This window comes from Coregonus lavaretus (genome assembly GCF_964263955.1).
Source record: "Coregonus lavaretus genome assembly, chromosome: 19".
NCBI classification, from domain to species: Eukaryota; Metazoa; Chordata; class Actinopteri; order Salmoniformes; family Salmonidae; genus Coregonus; species Coregonus lavaretus.
Window position 1 is genome coordinate 30,232,163 of NC_140006.1, and position 21,490 is coordinate 30,253,652.

Consider the following 21,490-nt stretch of genomic DNA (forward strand, 5'->3'; position numbering starts at 1 on the left):
TTTATTGTCACATGTTTTTACACATTCCCAACCTCATAACAATACATATACTCATGCACAATGTAGGCTGATGCTTAGATAACAGGCTTTATGAAACTTTCTGATTAGGAATTAGATAACGACAAAGGAATCAATAGGTCTAGGTATGCATTATATAGCACAGAGATAGAGTAGGACATGCAGCACACATAAACAACAGCGGTTCCATCTTAACTCAGCCCCCTGAAGTTGTGGGAGGATGACATAAAGTCAATAATACACTGCAGTATTCTCAAATGGGGACCCAGAGGGAATGACAGTCAGCTTTCTTTGTTGTCTGCATTGAATCCTTAAGGTTTACTATAATGTCTACATGCAAACTGCCAGTGCTTTATTCAATACTTTTCTATGGGACAAATATTGCCACTGTAATAAGAATCTTGCCTATGATGCTTCTAGTACTGGAGGCCTACCGAAATCTCATTTTTGCATCCCTGACACTGGCTCAGTGTTGCCAACTCCTCAGTAAGGAAAGTAGCTATTGGCTGTCCAAAAAGTCGCTAGAAGTCGCTAAATGACGCCATCACCTAATTTGCATAATTGTCCATGTGCATGTAATTGTGATGGACGCTGTAAGAGAGGGGAATAACGTCGTGGGAGAGACAAAAAGTGAGTAAAAAACACCCTACATTTACATCCCGCCCTGAATGTAAGCCAGGGCGGGATCAGCCAGCGGCTGCTTCCCGCATGCGCGATTCATTTGCAGTCTGGACGCGGAGGGGGGAACATCTCCTGCTCTGACTGCAGCTGGGAGGGACTGCTGCGCGAGGACTGGGCCGCCTGTGAGTGCTTTGGGACGGCATCACCACCCGCTGCTCGTTGAGAAGAGTAAGAACGATACGTGCTTTCACGTCAGTCTCCAAAAGTCTCCAATAACACCAGAAAAAAGTCGTTAGATTTGTCGCTAGTCGCTTTTTTGAAAATGTGTCGCTAGAGGGGTCTGAATACTCAGTAAATATAGCGACAAAGTCGCTAAATTGGCAACACTGCCCTGGCTGGATATGAGCACTAGAGGGCAGTGTAAAGAAAAGGCCGCAGGTTTTTTTTTCATGTGGAGTTCGTCTTGATGAAACAGCTTCATACCCGCATCGTCGTCCGTTCGATCTTTTCCAGGTACTGTCAGCGGTCTGACGTGTTCGGCGAGAATGGCACTTTATAATTTTAAGAAGATTATGGTGGTTCCGACCTCAAAGGTATGTTTTGACATTTATTCATATTTGTGAAGTTGTTCGTTACAAGTTGTTGATGTAATTTTCCCGGGAAAAAACGACTCGAAATACTGAAAACATGCTGTTTATCCGGGTTGGAAATAAATGTCTGCGTTTTGAGCTATGGTCTGGAGCGAGACACGTGTTGTGCTTAGGAAGGGTGTAGAAAAGCTACGCATGAAATGTCTTGTTATTTTTATTATATAAATGTAACAAAATCGTGTCTGATGTGGTTATAAAAAAATATACACATAACTAGTATTGACAAATAGGTGTTTATTTACATTCAATCCTCGTTCAATGTACATATTGTTTTTCCCATTTCTTTCAAAGGAATTCATTGACATCACTTTATCGAAAACCCAAAGGAAGACTCCGACAGTAGTACACAAACATTATCAAATTCACCGCATCAGGCATTTCTACATGCGCAAGGTGAAATTCACCCAGCAGAACTATCATGACCGGCTCTCCCAGATTCTGACAGACTTCCCCAAACTGGACGTAAGTACTAGCTAACGTTATTGCTTTAAAAATCTTATATTCACACACTAACAAATTAACTTTAACCTAATGAATATGATATTGTCTTCCACAGGATATCCATCCATTCTATGCTGATTTGATGAATGTCTTGTATGACAAAGACCATTACAAGCTGGCTTTGGGACAAATCAACATCGCAAAGAATTTGATTGACAAGTAAGAAGCTTAATTTTTCCACTGTTTCTTTGCTTACACTGATAATGTACACTGGTCAACTTGGAGTGGTCTCACTCGTGTTCTCCTTGCAGTGTTTCCAAAGACTATGTTCGACTGATGAAGTATGGGGATTCCCTGTACCGCTGTAAACAACTGAAGCGCGCTGCTCTGGGTCGAATGTGCACCATCATGAAGCGACAGAAGCAAAGCTTGGAATACCTGGAACAAGGTAATCTTGTAGTTATTTACTGTATTTGATGAAAGGCTTGTCATGCATGTCTGAAAATGGCTCAGGTGTGCATATACTAGAAAAGGGTTTCCCAAAGTCGGTCCTGGGGCCCCCCTGGGTGCACATTTGTTTCCCCCCCCATCTCTACACATCTGATTCAAATAATCAAAGCTTGATGATTAGTTGGTTATTTAAATCAGCTGTGTAGTGCTAGTTCAAAAACCAAAACGTGCACCCCAGTGGGTGCCCCAGGACCGACTTTGGGAAACCCTGTACTACAACAGCGTTTCCCCAACTCAGTCCCCAGGACCCCAAGTGGAGCACGTTTTGGTTTTTGCCCAACTACACAGCTGATTCAAATTATGAAGGCTTGATGAGTAGTTTATTATTTGAATCAGTTGTGTAGTGGTAGGGCAAAATCCAAAACATGCACCCCTTGGGGTCCCCAGGACCGACTTTGGGAAACCCTGTACTAGAAGGTACTAAAGACATTTGGCTCCGGTTGTCATTGTTGATGTCTTGTTTACATTTAATGGTTGTTTTACCAGTGCGCCAGCATCTTTCCCGTTTACCAACGATTGATCCCAACACTCGGACTCTACTACTTTGTGGATATCCCAATGTGGGCAAGTCTAGTTTCATCAACAAGGTATACATCCCTATTGCTGTTATTCTTTGTCATTTCAATGGTTGATACAACCTCAATGTGTAATTTGTGATTATAATACAGTGTTCAATGGGTCCATGGCACCATTTGAGCAAACATTTTTAGAGGCATTACAATAGGTTTCTTGTCTGCTTTGCGGCACGATGGATCTCGTTTATCTTGGTCAGATCGTTATTATAAAATGTGTTGTCAATGGCTTACCTGGCTAAAAGCAAATGGAAATAAATAAGTTTAGGTTTATTTGAACATCATGTTACATATGCAGAAAATTGATAAAATGTGTCATACAATATATTGTAGTAGTGCAAGAAAAGATGTTGACAGAGCTGAACGGTCTTTCCCAGGTCACCAGAGCTGATGTTGAAGTCCAGCCCTATGCCTTCACCACCAAGTCCTTGTTCGTCGGCCACATGGATTACAAATACCTTCGTTGGCAGGTAAGATTCATGCACTTACGTGCTCCCCAAGCCAGCTGTGTGTGTATGTATATACACTACTGTTCAAAAGTTTGGGGTCACTTAGAAATGTCCTTGTTTTCGAAAGAAAAGCAATTTTTTTGTCCATTAAAATAACATCAAATTGATCATAAATACAGTGTAGACATTGTTAATGTTGTAAATGGCTATTGTAGCTGGAACGGCTGATTTAATGGAATATCTACATAGGCTTACAGAGGCCCATTATCAGCAACCATCAGTCCTGTGTTCCAATGGCACGTTGTTTGCTAATCCAAGTTTATCATTTTAAAAGGCTAATTGATCATTAGAAAACCCTTTTGCAATTATGTTAGCACAGCTGAACACTGTTGTTCTGATTTGAAGAAGGAATAAAACTGGCCTTCTTGAGACTAGTTCAGTATCTGGAGCATCAGCAATTGTGGGTTCGATTACAGGCTTAAAATGGCCAGAAACAAATAACTTTCTTCTGAAACTTGTCAGTCTATTCTTGTTCTGAGAAATGAAGGCTATTCTGTGCGAGAAATTGCCAAGAAACTGAAGATCTCGTACAACGCTGTGTACTACTCCCTTCACAGAACAGCGCAAACTAACCAGAATAGAAATATTATTGGGAGGCCCCGGAGCACAACTGAGCAAGAGGACAAATACATTAGTGTCTAGTTTGAGAAACGGGCACCTCACAGGTCCTCAACTGGCAGCTTCATTAAATAGTACCCGCAAAACACCAGTCTCAACGTCAACAGTGAAGAGGCAACTCCGTTATGCTGACCTAGGCAGAGTTGCAGAGAAAAAGCCATATCTCAGACTGGCCAATAAAAATAAAAGATTAAGATGGGCAAATAATTTTGCTTTTCTTTCGAAAACAAAGACATTTCTAAGTGACCCCAAACTTTTGAACGGTTGTGTGTGTGTGTGTGTATATATATATATATATATACACAGTGGGGAAAAAAAGTATTTAGTCAGCCACCAATTGTGCAAGTTCTCCCACTTAAAAAGATGAGAGAGGCCTGTAATTTTCATCATAGGTACACGTCAACTATGACAGACAAATTGAGATTTTTTTTCTCCAGAAAATCACATTGTAGGATTTTTAATGAATTTATTTGCAAATTATGGTGGAAAATAAGTATTTGGTCACCTACAAACAAGCAAGATTTCTGGCTCTCACAGACCTGTAACTTCTTCTTTAAGAGGCTCCTCTGTCCTCCACTCGTTACCTGTATTAATGGCACCTGTTTGAACTTGTTATCAGTATAAAAGACACCTGTCCACAACCTCAAACAGTCACACTCCAAACTCCACTATGGCCAAGACCAAAGAGCTGTCAAAGGACACCAGAAACAAAATTGTAGACCTGCACCAGGCTGGGAAGACTGAATCTGCAATAGGTAAGCAGCTTGGTTTGAAGAAATCAACTGTGGGAGCAATTATTAGGAAATGGAAGACATACAAGACCACTGATAATCTCCCTCGATCTGGGGCTCCACGCAAGATCTCACCCCGTGGGGTCAAAATGATCACAAGAACGGTGAGCAAAAATCCCAGAACCACACAGGGGGACCTAGTGAATGACCTGCAGAGAGCTGGGACCAAAGTAACAAAGCCTACCATCAGTAACACACTATGCTGCCAGGGACTCAAATCCTGCAGTGCCAGACGTGTCCCCCTGCTTAAGCCAGTACATGTCCAGGCCCGTCTGAAGTTTGCTAGAGTGCATTTGGATGATCCAGAAGAGGATTGGGAGAATGTCATATGAAACCAAAATAGAACTTATTGGTAAAAACTCAACTCGTCGTGTTTGGAGGACAAAGAATGTTGAGTTGCATCCAAAGAACACCATACCTACTGTGAAGCATGGGGGTGGAAACATCATGCTTTGGGGCTGTTTTTCTGCAAAGGGACCAGGACGACTGATCCGTGTAAAGGAAAGAATGAATGGGGCCATGTATCGTGAGATTTTGAGTGTAAACCTCCTTCCATCAGCAAGGGCATTGAAGATGAAACGTGGCTGGGTCTTTCAGCATGACAATGATCCCAAACACAACGCCCGGGCAACGAAGGAGTGGCTTCTTAAGAAGCATTGCAAGGTCCTGGAGTGGCCTAGCCAGTCTCCAGATCTCAACCCCATAGAAAATCTTTGGAGGGAGTTGAAAGTCTGTGTTGCCCAGCGACAGCCCCATAACATCACTGCTCTAGAGGAGATCTGCATGGAGGAATGGGCCAAAATACCAGCAACAGTGTGTGAAAACCTTGTGAAGACTTACAGAAAACGTTTGACCTGTGTCATTGCCAACAAAGGGTATACAACAAAGTATTGAGAAACTTTTGTTATTGACCAAATACTTATTTTCCACCATAATTTGCAAATAAATTCATTAAAAATCCTACAATGTGATTTTCTGGAATTTTTTTCCTCATTTTGTCTGTCATAGTTGACGTGTACCTATGATGAAAATTACAGGCCTCTCTCATCTTTTTAAGTGGGAGAACTTGCACAATTGGTGGCTGACTAAATACTTTTTTTCCCCACTGTATATACAGTGTGGAGAACAAGTATTTGATACACTGCCGATTTTGCAGGTTTTCCTACTTACAAAGCATGTAGAGGTCTGTAATTTTTTATCATAGGCACACTTCAACTGTGAGAGACGGAATCTAAAACAAAAATCAAGAAAATCACATTGTATGATTTTTAAGTAATTCATTTGCATTTTATTGCATGACATAAGTATTTGATACATTAAAAAAAGCAGAACTTAATATTTGGTACAGAAACCTTTGTTTGCAATTACAGAGATAATACGTTTCCTGTAGGTCTTGACCAGGTTTGCACACACTGCAGCAGGGATTTTGGCCCACTCCTCCATACAGACCTTCTCCAGATCCTTCAGGTTTCGGGGCTGTCGTTGGGCAATACGGACTTTCAGCTCCCTCCAAAGATTTTCTATTGGGTTCAGGTCTGGAGACTGGCTAGGCCACTCCAGGACCTTGAGATGCTTCTTACGGAGCCACTCCTTAGTTGCCCTGGCTGTGTGTTTCGGGACGTCGTCATGCTGGAAGACCCAGCCACAACCCATCTTCAATGCTCTTACTGAGGGAAGGAGGTTGTTGGCCAAGATCTCGCGATACATGGCCCCATCATCCTCCCCTCAATACGGTGCAGTCGTCCTGTCCCCTTTGCAGAAAAGCATCCCCAAAGAATGATTTTTCCACCTCCATGCTTCACGGTTGGGATGGTGTTCTTGGGGTTGTACTCATCCTTCTTCTTCCTCCAAACACGGCGAGTGGAGTTTAGACCAAAAAGCTATTTTTGTCTCATCAGACCACATGACCTTCTCCCATTCTTCCTCTGGATCATCCAGATGGTCATTGGCAAACTTCAGACGGGCCTGGACATGCGCTGGCTTGAGCAGGGGGACCTTGGGTGCGCTGCAGGATTTTAATCCATGAAGGTGTAGTGTGTTACTAATGGTTTTCTTTGAGACTGTGGTCCCAGCTCTCTTCAGGTCATTAACCAGGTCCTGCCATGTAGTTCTGGGCTGATCCCTCACCTTCCTCATGATCATTGATGCACGAGGTGAGATCTTGCATGGAGCCCCAGACCGAGGGTGATTGACCGTCATCTTGAACTTCTTCCATTTTCTAATAATTGCGCCAACAGTTGTTGCCTTCTCACCAAGCTGCTTGCCTATTGTCCTGTAGCCCATCCCAGCCTTGTGCAGGTCTACAATTGTATCCCTGATGTCCTTACACAGCTCTCTGGTCTTGGCCATTGTGGAGAGGTTGGAGTCTGTTTGATTGAGTGTGTGGACAGGTGTCTTTTATACAGGTAACGAGTTCAAACAGGTGCAGTTAATACAGGTAATGAGTGGAGAACAGGAGGACTTCTTAAAGAAAAACTAACAGGTCTGTGAGAGCCGGAATTCTTACTGGTTGGTAGGTGATCAAATACTTATGTCATGCAATAAAATGCAAATTAATTACTTAAAAATCATACAATGTGATTTTCTGGATTTTTGTTTTAGATTCCGTCTCTCACAGTTGAAGTGTACCTATGATAAAAATTACAGACCTCTACATGCTTTGTAAGTAGGAAAACCTGCAAACCTCTCCCCACTGTATATACATACATTACCAGTCAAAAGTTTGGACACACCTACTCATTCAAGGGTTTTTCTTTATTTTTACTATTTTTGACATTGAAGAATAATAGTGAAGGCATCAAAACTATGAAATAACACATGGAATCATGTAGTAACCAAAAAAGTGTTAAACAAATCAATATATTTTATATTTGAGATTCTTCAAAGTAGCCACCCTTTGCCTTGACAGCTTTGCACACTCTTGGCATTCTCTCAACCAGCATCACCTGGAATGCTTTTCCAATGGTCTTAACCCCTATTACTAGTCTGTTCAACCTCTCTTTCATAACGTCTGAGATCCCCAGAGATTGGAAAGCTGCCGCGGTCATCCCCCTCTTCAAAGGGGGTGACACTCTAGATCCAAACTGCTACAGACCTATATCCATCCTGCCCTGCCTTTCGAAAGTATTTGAAAGCCAAGTTAACAAACAGATCACCGACCATTTCGAATACCACCGTACCTTCTCCGCTATGCAATCCGGTTTCCGAGCTGGTCATGGGTGCACTTCAGCCACGCTCAAGGTCCTAAACGATATTATAACTGCGATTGATAATAGACAGTACTGTGCAGCCGTCTTCATCGACCTGGCCAAGGCTTTCGACTCTGTCAACCACCGCATTCTTATTGGCAGACTAAATAGCCTTGGTTTCTCAAATGACTGCCTCGCCTGGTTCACCAACTACTTCTCAGATAGAGTTCAGTGTGTCAAATCGGAGGGCCTGTTGTCTGGACCTATGGCAGTCTCTATGGGGGTGCCACAGGGTTCAATTCTTGGGCCGACACTTTTCTCCGTGTATATCAATGATGTCGCTCTTGCTGCTGGTGACTCTCAGATCCACCTCTACGCAGACGACACCATTTTGTATACCGTATTTTCCGCACTATAAGGCGCACCGGATTATAAGGCGCACCTTCAATGACTGGCTTATTTTAGAACTGTTTTCATATATAGGGCGCACCGGATTATAAGGCGCATAGAATAGAAGATAGTCAAATGATTGACTGGGGTTGCGTTATGCATCCACTAGATGGAGCTGTGCTAAAGGGAATGTCAACAAAACAGTCAGATAAAGTCAAACTTTATTAACATTTACATTTTACATTTTAGTCATTTAGCAGACGCTCTTATCCAGAGCGACTTACAGTTAGTGCATACATTATTTTGTATACCCCCCGTGGGAATTGAACCCACAGCCCTGGTGTTGCAAACACCATGCTCTACCAACTGAGCTACATCCCTGCCGGCCATTCCCTCCCCTACCCTGGACGACGCTGGGCCAATTGTGCGCCGCCCCATGGGTCTCCCGGTCGCGGCCAGCTACGACAGAGCCTGGATTAAGCGTTCTGACAACTCCGTTCACTCCCATGGTAACGTTGTTCAAACGTTAATGTGCATATTAACAATATCTCCCAGCCTTGCTCACTCTTCTCCCAAACGTGGAGGGGAATTTTTTTCCTGATTCAGTAAACACGTAGTAAAAGAAACAGTCTGATACCACTAAATCAAACGTTAGTGCATAACTCAACATTGTTCAGTTACGTATAACACGTAAAGCTCACTTTTTCAGTTCATTCCCCGTCCACGAATCCCTCGAATTCTTCTTCTTCAGTGTCCGAATTGAACAGTTGGGCGACTACGGCATCCAACCTGCCCGGCTCCCTCTCGTCATTATCCGAGTCAGTGTCGCTGCTGTTGCCTGGCATTTAGAGATTATTCCTGCCTTCGTGAAAGCTTGGACCACAGTTGAGACTGATATATCAGCCCATTGATTCATTAATGTTGAATTCTCTCGCTGCTGCTCTATTCCCATATTCTACTGCGTGACCGACAGCCTTGAGCTTGAACTCTGCGTCGTAAGCGTGTCTCTTGAAAGCTGCCATTTTGGGGTCTTTATACACAGACAAGTGGTGTGGGACTGTGAGTAAGCACAGTACCAGTGTTTACTGACAACGGTAGCCGTAATGCTGCAAGCGGTGCGGCTTTGTAGTGTACCAGTCGTACTGAAACATTTAATTATTATTAAATTGTTTTTATTGGTTTTTCATACTGAAACATTTTGACAGAGCGCCTTGAGCGGCGTGTACCAGCATGGATCAACCAATTAACCAATTGATCCATATATAAGGCGCTCCGGATTATAAGGCGCACTGTCGTTTTTGGAGAAAATTAAAGGCTTTTAAGTGCGCCTTATAGTGCGGAAAATACGGTACATCTGGCCCTTCATTGGACACTGTGTTAACAAACCTCAAAACGAGCTTCAATGCCATACAACACTCCTTCAGTAGCCTCCAACTGCTCTTAAACACTAGTAAAACTAAATGCATGCTTTTCAATCGAACGCTGCTGGCACCCGCCCACCCGACTAGAATCACCACTCTTGACGGGTCTGACCTAGAGTATGTGGACAACTACAAATACCTAGGTGTCTGGTTAGACTGTAAACTCTCCTTCCAGACTCACATAAAGAATCTCCAATCCAAATTTAAATCTAGAATCGGCTTCCTATTTCGCAACAAAGCCTCCTTCACTCATGCTGCCAAACATGCCCTCGTAAAACTGACTATCCTACCGATCCTTGACTTCGGCGATGTCATTTACAAAATAGCCTCCAACACTCTACTCAGCAAATTGGATGTAGTCTATCACAGTGCCATCCGTTTTGTCTCCAAAGCCCCATACGCTACCCACCACTGTGACCTGTACGCTCTTGTTGGCTGGTCCTCACTACATGTTCGTCGTCAAACCCACTGGCTCCAGGCCATCTATAAATCACTGCTAGGCAAATCCCCGCCTTATCTTAGCTCATTGGTCACCATAGCAGCACCCACCCGTAGTCTGCGCTCCAGCAGGTATATCTCACTGGTCATTCCCAAAGCCAACACCTCCTTTGGCCGCCATTCCTTCCAGTTCTCTGCTGCCAATGACTGGAACGAATTGCAAAAATCTCTGAAGCTGGAGACTCTTATCTCCCTCACTAACTTTAAGCATCAGTTGTCAGAGCACCTTACCGATCACTGCACCTGTACACAGCCCATCTGAAATTAGCCCACCCAACTACCTCATCCCTATATTGTTATTTATTTTGCTCTTTTGCACCCCAGTATCTCTATTTGCACATAATCTCTTGCACATCTAGCATTCCAGTGTTAATACTATTGTAATTATTTTGCACTATAGCCTATTTATTGCCTTACCTCCATAACTTGCTACATTTGCACACACTGTATATATATTTTTCTGTTGTATTTTTGACTTTATGTTTTTTACCCCATATGTAACTCTGTGTTGTTTTTATCGCACTGCTTTGCTTTATCTTGGCCAGGTCGCAGTTGTAAATGAGAACTTGTTCTCAACTGGCTTACCTGGTTAAATAAAGGTTAAATAAATAAATAAATAAATAAAGGTCTTAAAGGAGTTCCCACATATGCTGAGCACTTGTTGGCTGCTTTTCCTTCACTCTGCGTTCCAACTCATCCCAAACCATCTCAATTGGGTTGAGGTCGGGGGATTGTGGAGGCAAGGTCATCTGATGCAGCACTCAATCACTCTCCTTCATGGTAAAATAGCCCTTACACAGCTTGGAGGTGTGTTGGGTCATTGCCCTGTTGAAAAACAAATGATAGTCCCACTAAGCCCAAACCAGATGGGATGGCGTATCGCTGTAGAATGCTGTGGTAGCCATGCTGGTTAATTGTGTCACCAGCAAAGCACCATAACACCACCTCCTCCATGCTTTACTGTGAGAAATACACATGCGCAGATCATCCGTTCACCCACACCACGTCCCCAAAAATCTCCAATTTATACTCCAGACCAAAGGACAAATTCCCACCGGTCCATTGCTCGTGTTTCTTTCCCCAAGCAGATCTCTTCTTCTTATTAGTGTTCTTTAGTAGTGGTTTCTTTGCATCAATTCGACCATGAAGGTCTGATTCACACAGTCTTCTCTGAACAGTTGATGTTGAGATGTGTCTGTTACATGAACTCTGTGAAGCATTTATTTGGGCTGCAATTTCTGAGGCTGGTAACTCTAATGAACTTATCCTAAGGCACACCTGTTAATTGAAATGCATTCCAGGTGACTACCTCATGAAGCTGGTTGAGAGAATGCCAAGAGTGTGCAAAGCTGTCATCAAGGCAAAGGGTGGCTAGTTCAAGAGTCTCAAATATAAAATGTATTTTGATGTAACACTTTTTTGGTTACTACATGATTCTATATGTTTTATTGCATAGTTTTGATGTCTTCACTATTATTCTACAATGTAGAAAATAGTAAAAATAAAGAAAAACCCTGGAATTAGTAGGTGTGTCCAAACTTTTGACTGGTACTCTATATACAGTGGGGAAAAAAAGTATTTAGTCAGCCACCAATTGTGCAAGTTCTCCCACTTAAAAAGATGAGAGAGGCCTGTAATTTTCATCATAGGTACACGTCAACTATGACAGACAAATTGAGGAAAGAAAATCCAGAAAATCACATTGTAAGATTTTTTATGAATTTATTTGCAAATTATGGTGGAAAATAAGTATTTGGTCACCTACAAACAAGCAAGATTTCTGGCTCTCACAGACCTGTAACTTCTTCTTTAAGAGGCTCCTCTGTCCTCCACTCGTTACCTGTATTAATGGCACCTGTTTGAACTTGTTATCAGTATAAAAGACACCTGTCCACAACCTCAAACAGTCGCACTCCAAACTCCACTATGGCCAAGACCAAAGAGCTGTCAAAGGACACCAGAAACAAAATTGTAGACCTGCACCAGGCTGGGAAGACTGAATCTTCAATAGGTAAGCAGCTTGGTTTTAAGAAATTAACTGTGGGAGCAATTATTAGGAAGTGGAAGACATACAAGACCACTGATAATCTCCCTCGATCTGGGGCTCCACGCAAGATCTCACCCTGTGGGGTCAAAATGATCACAAGAATGGTGAGCAAAAATCCCGAACCACACAGGGGGACCTAGTGAATGACCTGCAGAGAGCTGGGACCAAAGTAACAAAGCCTACCATCAGTAACACACTACGCCGCCAGGGACTAAAATCCTGCAGTGCCAGACGTGTCCCCCTGCTTAAGCCAGTACATGTCCAGGCCCGTCTGAAGTTTGCTAGAGTGCATTTGGATGATCCAGAAGAGGATTGGGAGAATGTCATATGAAACCAAAATAGAACTTATTGGTAAAAACTCAACTCGTCGTGTTTGGAGGACAAAGAATGCTGAGTTGCATCCAAAGAACACCATACCTACTGTGAAGCATGGGGGTGGAAACATCATGCTTTGGGGCTGTTTTTCTGCAAATGGACCAGGACGACTGATCCGTGTAAAGGTAAGAATGAATGGGACCATGTATCGTGATATTTTGAGTGAAAACCTCCTTCCATCAGCAAGGGCATTGAAGATGAAACGTGGCTGGGTCTTTCAGCATGACAATGATCCCAAACACACCGCCCGGGCAACGAAGGAGTGGCTTCATAAGAAGCATTTCAAGGTCCTGGAGTGGCCTAGCCAGTCTCCAGATCTCAACCCCATAGAAAATATTTGGAGGGAGTTGAAAGTCCGTGTTGCCCAGCGACAGCCCCAAAACATCACTGCTCTAGAGGAGATTTGCATGGAGGAATGGGCCAAAATACCAGCAACAGTGTGTGAAAACCTTGTGAAGACTTACAGAAAACGTTTGACCTGTGTCATTGCCAACAAAGGGTATATAACAAAGTATTGAGAAACTTTTGTTATTGACCAAATACTTATTTTCCACCATAATTTGCAAATAAATTCATTAACAATCCTACAATGTGATTTTCTGGAATTTCTTTTCTCATTTTGTCTGTCATAGTTGACGTGTACCTATGATGAAAATGACAGGCCTCTCTCATCTTTTTAAGTGGGAGAACTTGCACAATTGGTGGCTGACTAAATACTTTTTTTCCCCACTGTATATTTGATTTTCATACACATTGCCACCAGATTTGTTATTGATAAGAAACTAGAGCACTACACATCCAGTGCTGTCGGAAAGTTTTCAGACCCCTTTGACTTTTTCCACTCTTTTTCTTACGTTACAGCCTAAATCTAAAATGGATGTAAAAAATAAAAATCCTCATCCATCTACACACAATACCCCATAATGACAAAGCGAAAACAGGTTTTTAGAAATTCTTGCAAATGTATTACAAATAAAAAAACAGAAATAAGTATTCAGACCCTTTGCTATGAGACTCGAAATTGAGCTCAGGTGCATCCTGTTTCCATTGATCATCCTTGAGATGTTTCTACAACTTGATAGGAGTGCACCTGTGGTAAATTTCAATTGATTGGACATGATTTGGAAAGCACACACCTGTCTATATAAGGTCCTACAGTTGACAGTGCATGTCAGAGCAAAAACCAAACCATGAGGTCGAAGGAATTGTCCGTAGAGCTCCGAGAAGGATTGTGTCGAGGCACAGATCTGGGCAAGGGTACCAAAACATTTCTGCAGCATTGAAGGTCCCTAAGAAAACAGTGGCCTCCATCATTCTTCAATGGAAGAAGTTTGGAACCACCAAGACTCTTCCTAGAGCTGGCCGCCCGGCCAAACTGAGCAATCGGGGGAGAAGGGCCTTGGTCAGGGAGGTGATCAAGAACCCAGTGGTCACTCTGACAGAGCTCTAGAGTTTTTTTGTGGAGATGGGAGAACCTTCCAGAAGGACAACCATCTCTGTAGCACTTCACCAATCAGGCTTTTATGGTAGAGTGGCCAGACAGAAGCCACTCCTCAGTAAAAGGCACATGACAGCCCGCTTGGAGTTTGCCAAAAGGCACATAAAGACTATCAGACCATGAGAAACAAGATTCTCTGGTCTGATGAAACCAAGATTGAACTCTTTGGCCTGAATGCCAAGCGTCACGTCTGGATGAAACCTGACACCATCCCTACGGAGAAGCATGGTGGTGGTAGCATCATGCTGTGGGGATGTTTTTCAGCGGCAGGGACTGGGAGACTAGTCAGTATTGAGGGAAAGATGAACGGAGCAAAGTACAGAGAGATCCTTGATTAAAACCTGCTCCAGAGCGCTCTGGACCTCAGACTGGGGCGAAGGTTCACCTTCCAACAGGACAACGACCCTAAGCACACAGCCAAGACAACGCAGGAGTTGCTTCAGGACAACTCTCTGAATGTCCTTGAGTGGCCCAGCCCGGATTTGAACCTGATTTAACATCTCTGGAGAGACCTGAAAATAGCTGTGCAGCAACGCTCCCCATCTAACCTGACAAAGCTTGAGAGGATCTGCAGAGAAGAATAGGATAAACTCCCCAAATACAGGTGTGCCGAGCTAGTAGCGTCATACCCAAGAAGACTCGAGGATGTAATCGCTGCCAAAGGTGCTTCAACAAAGTACTGAGTAAAGGGTCTGAATACTTATGTTTTTTTTTGTGCAACATTTTCTAAAAACCAGTTTTTGCTTTGTCATTATGGGGTATTGTGTGTAGATTGTGGGGGGAAACCCCCTACCACAATATCTGAAACCTTCAATAAAGTACCCTATGTAGTGTTAGTTGCTCTTTCAATCACGGGTAGTAGAATATGAGTAACACCTGGACCATTTCATGTGTGTACCTAACTCCATATTTGGCCATAGGTGGTTGACACCCCAGGGATCTTGGACCATCCTTTGGAGGAGAGGAACACCATTGAGATGCAGGCCATCACAGCCCTGGCGCATCTGCGTTCTGCCGTGCTCTACGTGATGGACGTCTCCGAGCAGTGTGGCCAAACCCTGGAGCAGCAGCTCGAGCTCTTCAACAACATACGGCCCCTCTTTGCCAACAAGGTCAGAGGTCATGTGTTATGGAGGCACCATTGATGTCTTAAGACAGCATCACAAATTACACACTACTCCCTTTATAGTGCATTCCTTTTTACCAGGGTCCATAGGACTCTGGTCAAAAGTAGGTGACTATATAGTGAATAGGGTGTTATTAAAAAAAAAAAAAAATGTTTTTATAAAAGTACAATGGATCTTTTTAAATGTAGCTGTAAGGTCGATGGTTGTGGGTTGTGAGTAACAGGCAAAGTCAGAACCTTTCCCTTCTTTTAAAGCACCCTGCTAAAATTGTGGGGGTGAAGCCTCTGGCTTGGCTCTTGCAGGCATGTGAGCACGGGTACACCAAGGAAGGAGAGAAAAGACACAGGGTCGCAAATGAGGCTAGGATGGACCGCTTTCTTAATGTCCAGTGTCCTTTGTCTCAAGGCTCTGTGCTACATTATTTCTCTGAAAAGGCCAAGGCATGTAAAAAAAAGTCTAAACCTTGCAGAGTTTGTGTTATTAAATAGTGTATTTCTTTCTCTAGCCTTTGCTCATTGTGGCTAACAAGTGTGATGTCAAGAAGATAAGTGAACTCACTGAGGAAGACCAGGTTCGTAGTTTTGTTTATGCTTATTAGTAACCTATTCTCTCTCTTTACTTTGGCTTTATTTCTTTCCCCAGTTTACTTTGTCATCCTCTTCCAAGATGGGACTTGCTTGTCAGGGTTTGCTGCTTTGTTCCCTTAGAAAATCTTTGCTGACCTTACTGCAGAAGGCATCCCTGTCATTGAAACCAGCACTTTGACTGAGGAGGGAGTGATGATGGTGAAAACAGAGGTGAGCAGTGTAGTCCACTCTTCTGATTACTAACAATTTGTTAGTAACAAGTATTATGTTTTGTTTTTCTCTATTTGTACAGAAGTCCGGAGATGACATGAATAATACAAAAAAGATTCCATCATTATGTCAATCAACTTATTGACTTATATGATCACTACACAACAAAAGTTGTTTGGCCGAGATCACGAGATAATCAAAAGTACCACGCATCATCCATTCATTTGTTCAGATGCACGATATATCCACTTCATCAAGGAGCCCTGTGGCTGCGTTGATTGCAATGCGCTGGTGTAGCAATCAATAAAACCGTATGCGCTAATCCGCTATGGGCTGTGCCACCTCAGCCATACTGTCGGTCATTAATACGTCCACTCCTATTTAGAGTTTGTCTCGTGATCTCTACAAAACAACTTTTGTTATGTAGTAATCATGAGATAAATAAGTTGTGTTCTCGACATAACGAGGGAATCATTTTTTTTATTCATATGTCCTCTCTGGACTTCCGTAATTTGTTTTTAAAAATAAATTGTACAAATATTTTCTTGAATTACAGGCCTGTGACAAACTTCTGGCCCATCGTGTCGACGGCAAAATGAAGGGCAAGAAGGTGCATGATGTGCTCAACAGATTGCATTTAGCAGTGCCTGCTAAGAGGGACGAGAAGGTACACTAAATACTTCCTGTAGAGGTGCATGTCTTTCCACACTTAGTTATTTGCCTAAGTTAAACATATGTTTGCAAGTCATAAGCATGATTTTAGTAATGTTGTACTATTTAAAAAAAAAATGGTATATACAGTGGGGAAAGAAAGTATTTAGTCAGCCACCAATTGTGCAAGTTCTCCCACTTAAAAAGATGAGAGAGGCCTGTAATTTTCATCATAGGTACACGTCAACTATGACAGACAAAATGAGAAAAAAAAATCCAGAAAATCACATTGTAGGATTTTTAATGAATTTATTTGCAAATTATGGTAGAAAATAAGTATTTGGTCAATGACAAAAGTTTGTCAATACTTTGTTATATACCCTTTGTTTGCAATGACACAGGTCAAACGTTTTCTGTAAGTCTTCACAAGGTTTTCACACACTGTTGCTGGTATTTTGGCCCATTCCTCCATGCAGATCTCCTCTAGAGCAGTGATGTTTTGGGGCTGTCGCTGGGCAACATGGACTTTCAACTCCCTCCAAATATTTTCTATAGAGTTGAGATCTGGAGACTGGCTAGGCCACTCCAGGACCTTGAAATGCTTCTTACGAAGCCACTCCTTCGTTGCCCGGGCGGTGTGTTTGGGATCATTGTCATACTGAAAGACCCAGCCACGTTTCATCTTCAATGCCCTTGCTGATGGAAGGAGGTTTTCATTAAAAATCTCACGATACATGGCCCCATTCATTCTTTCCTTTACACGGATCAGTCGTCCTGGTCCCTTTGCAGAAAAACAGCCCCAAAGCATGATGTTTCCACCCCCATGCTTCACAGTAGGTATGGTGTTCTTTGGATGCAACTCAGCATTCTTTGTCCTCCAAACACGACGAGTTGAGTTTTTACCAAAAAGTTCTATTTTGGTTTCATCTGACCATATGACATTCTCCCAATCCTCTTCTGGATCATCCAAATGCACTCTAGCAAACTTCAGACGGGCCTGGACATGTACTGGCTTAAGCAGGGGGACACGTCTGCCACTGCAGGATTTGAGTCCCTGGCGGCGTAGTGTGTTACTGATGGTAGGCTTTGTTACTTTGGTCCCAGCTCTCTGCAGGTCATTCACTAGGTCCCCCCGTGTGGTTTTGGGATTTTTGCTCACCATTCTTGTGGTCCTCTGTAGCTCAGCTGGTAGAGCACGGCGCTTGTAACGCCAGGGTAGTGGGTTCGATCCCCGGGACCACCCATACACAAAAATGTATGCACACATGACTGTAAGTCGCTTTGGATAAAAGCGTCTGCTAAATGGCATATTATTATATTATTATCATTTTGACCCCACAGGGTGAGATCTTGCGTGGAGCCCCAGATCGAGGGACATTATCAGTGGTCTTGTATGTCTTCCATTTCCTAATAATTGCTCCCATAGTTGATTTCTTCAAACCAAGCTGCTTACCTATTGCAGATTCAGTCTTCCCAGCCTGGTGCAGGTCTACAATTTTGTTTCTGGTGTCCTTTGACAGCTCTTTGGTCTTGGCCATAGTGGAGTTTGGAGTGTGACTGTTTGAGGTTGTGGACAGGTGTCTTTTATACTGATAACATGTTCAAACAGGTGCCATTAATACAGGTAACGAGTGGAGGACAGAGGAGCCTCTTAAAGAAGAAGTTACAGGTCTGTGAGAGCCAGAAATCTTGCTTGTTTGTAGGTGACCAAATACTTATTTTCCACCATAATTTGCAAATAAATTCATAAAAAATCCTACAATGTGATTTTCTGGATTTTTTTTCTCATTTTGTCTGTCATAGTTGACGTGTACATATGATGAAAATTACAGGCCTCTCTCATCTTTTTAAGTGGGAGAACTTGCGCAATTGGTGGCTGACTAAATACTTTTTTTCCCCACTGTACATTTGAATGTGATCAGGGGAAGTTGGGCATGTCCTTTTAGGTATGCTCATTAGACTGTTTTCTCAACACTAGGCGAGACCACCGTTCATTCCAGAGGGAGCCAGGATTGGCAGGAAAACAATGGAGGTGGATGCACCCAAACGCAAAACGGTATGTCCATATATTAACACTTATAGAAGGATTATGTTGGGAAAGCCTTGGATGTAATCTGCTCACTCAAGTGGGTTATGTTGTGATAAATGTTCATTGTAAAGATTTAGCTGTCTTATTACTAAGGTATTATTTCATTAATTACATAAGGTGAATGCACCAATTTGTAAGTCGCTCTGGATAAGAGCGTCTGCTAAATGAAGAAAATGTAAATGTAAATTAATTACCCATTTCCATCATTGATTTACAGGAGAGGGATCTAGAGATGGAGATGGGAGATGATTATATCCTGGACCTACAGAGTATGTATTTGGACTTTGTCCAATTTATAAATAGCTTGCCTGAAGTGGTATTGTGTACATTGTTATCAGGACACATTTTCTCTAATACTTGATGATTCCTCCTTTTTTCAGAATATTGGGATCTGATGAATCAAGATGAGAAATATGATGTGATTCCCGAAATATGGGAAGGTCACAACATTTCAGATTATATCGACCCTGAAATCATGAAGGTGAGTGGGGCGTGAAACCTCCGTAGTTATTGATGACCAGTATGGAAAGGATGTACTGTTCTGCCACTATAGCCGCCAACTGACTGAAAAAGGGTTAACATCTCTCTCATGCCCGTACAGAACCTGGAGGATCTGGAGAAGGAGGAGGAGCTGAAAGAGAAGGCAGGGGAGTACGAGACTGACGAGGAGAGCGAGGATGAGGAGATGCAGGAGATCCGCCAGCTGGCCAAACAGATCAGAGAGAAGAGGAAGCTGAAGATCGTGTGCTCTAAAGACAAGGATGTGCATGGCCCCAGACTACCCAGAACTGTCAAGAAGGTGACGTGGATGGTCATCTTGTTTATATGAATATAACTTTGGCTGTAAAACAAGATTAACTGTAAGTCTATTTTTTACATTTACAGGTTGAAAGAAAAACTCTGGAGAAAGAAATGGGAGACCTTGGTCTGGACATGACTGGAAAAGATGACGTAAGTTGCTTTTCATTTAGTTCTGTTTATGTCAAATACAATGTCTTTGTACGTGATACAGATGTTATACTGTAGTGTATTCACACATTTCTGCTCATGTCCTTTCAGAGCCACTATGCAGTGAATGCCCGTAGATCCCGGAGTGTTGGTGTTGCCAAGAAACGCAAGCGTGAGGCGTCCATAGCTCCCACCTCTCGAACTCGCAGCCAAAGCGCCTCTCGTCCCCCACGCGACCAATCTGGTGTTCGTGATCCTAAGGTTTGTGATGTAGGCTATTTAGAGAGTTGGGCCAATGCGGTTTCTTCATTATGATGCATTTACCTGACACTTCAACATTCTATGGCAGCCATGTTAGCTCCCCATTACGATTACATGGGGGATGTAAAAAAAATACTATAGAACTGAATGTCTAGAATGAGCATTATAATGCATTTACATCACACTACAACATTATATGGCAGCCATGTTATCTCCACATTAAAATTACATGGGGGAATATTTAAACAGTGCTATGTAACTAAATGTATAGAATTAGAACAATATTCTAAAAGTTGGCCTAACTCTTTAAATATATGGCTCTGGGCTACTCCATCTTTTCCTGTCATCAGGTGAAATGGGTTGTATTAAAAATATGCAAAATGCATATTGGGAAAGTTTTTGTCCCCTGACTTAAAGAAACATAAGCTTAGGAGATGTTATGATTGTGTGTGTCTGAAGTGGCACCCTATTATGGGCCTAGGTCAAAAGTACTGCTCTATATAGGGATATGAGTGACATTTGGGACACAACCTGTGTTTTGCTGAGGATTTACTGAAAGTATATTTTCCTGTATAGATGGCGAAGAAGGCCAAGAAGTTGATGAAGAGCCAACAGAAGGACATGAACCGCCAGGGGAAGAAGGGAGAGGCAGACAGACATGTATTCGACCTCAAGCCAAAACATCTTTTCTCTGGCAAGAGAAAGTCCGGAACCAACGATCACAGATAAAGGCATTGATGGATGCAATTGACCTTTTTCAGTCTAATCCAGTTTCTGTCGGAATTGTGTACCTTTTCTCTGGAGTAAATCTGAAAATAAATGTTTGCCCTTTTCTGGATTATATTTCATCATATTGAGGTAATGAGTGACACAGAGGTGACATTCCTGGTTTTGGAAAGCTGCGTAGTGGAGCACAAACCTCAATTCACCACAAGGTATCAGCCAGCAATTTGATTTGAGTGGTAGTTCAACTTCTGTGTCACTTACCTGAACAGCCATAGTCATAGCCTCCCATTGCTGGGGCTACCAATTGTGATAAAAATACACAAAAAGGGCATTCAAGTGAAGTATACTTGAATTGTAAGCTGTAAATGGTACATATTGCCTTAACTCTCCTGGAATGTATCAATTGTATTGGTTTGGTGTAGCTAGAAACAAAGAAGATGAAGCTGCACGCACCATAACAGTTAAGTCCTCGCTAAATGTGAGTTGTTTTCTACAGTGTATGATGATGTAGGGGAAGTGATTAAATGTATAAACTGAAATCGCTCAATGGTGCTTTATTAAAAATAAGTTTAGTGAATAATTTACTGTCTTGTGCTGCCTGTTTATTCCAGTGTGATGAAAGGAAATCTATTTACAATATTAGGAAAATCATAGATTGTGTATATGAGGAAAATATTGTGGGCCTATATGACTCATGGGGCTTGGCCAAAGTGGAATGTTTAAAATCATAGTTTAAAAACTAAC

At 42.5% G+C, this 21,490-nt stretch overlaps 1 protein-coding gene across 1 annotated transcript; it reads left to right on the forward strand.

Moving 5' to 3' along the window:
* The first annotated feature begins 1,049 nt into the window (after positions 1-1,049).
* LOC311146788 (GTP-binding protein 4-like) lies at positions 1,050-21,330 on the forward strand. Its single transcript, XM_084183374.1, has 17 exons — positions 1,050-1,232; positions 1,581-1,751; positions 1,846-1,949; positions 2,042-2,178; positions 2,727-2,827; positions 3,190-3,282; positions 15,068-15,259; positions 15,780-15,845; positions 15,982-16,071; positions 16,628-16,738; positions 18,701-18,778; positions 19,029-19,080; positions 19,192-19,292; positions 19,413-19,610; positions 19,697-19,762; positions 19,871-20,020; positions 20,597-21,330. Exons 1-17 carry the CDS (start codon positions 1,185-1,187, stop codon positions 20,747-20,749), a joined length of 1,911 nt encoding a protein of 636 aa, XP_084039500.1. The 5' UTR covers positions 1,050-1,184; the 3' UTR covers positions 20,750-21,330.
* Positions 21,331-21,490: the final 160 nt, after the last annotated feature.

Bases quoted from the DNA above. Each gene is read 5' to 3' on its own strand.
- LOC311146788 (XM_084183374.1), top strand. From the start codon at position 1,185: ATGGCACTTTATAATTTTAAGAAGATTATGGTGGTTCCGACCTCAAAG. The intron at 1,950-2,041 runs GTAAGAAGCTTA...TTCTCCTTGCAG, and splicing joins GCAAAGAATTTGATTGACAA to TGTTTCCAAAGACTATGTTC. The intron at 15,846-15,981 runs GTTCGTAGTTTT...TTGTTCCCTTAG, and splicing joins AACTCACTGAGGAAGACCAG to AAAATCTTTGCTGACCTTAC.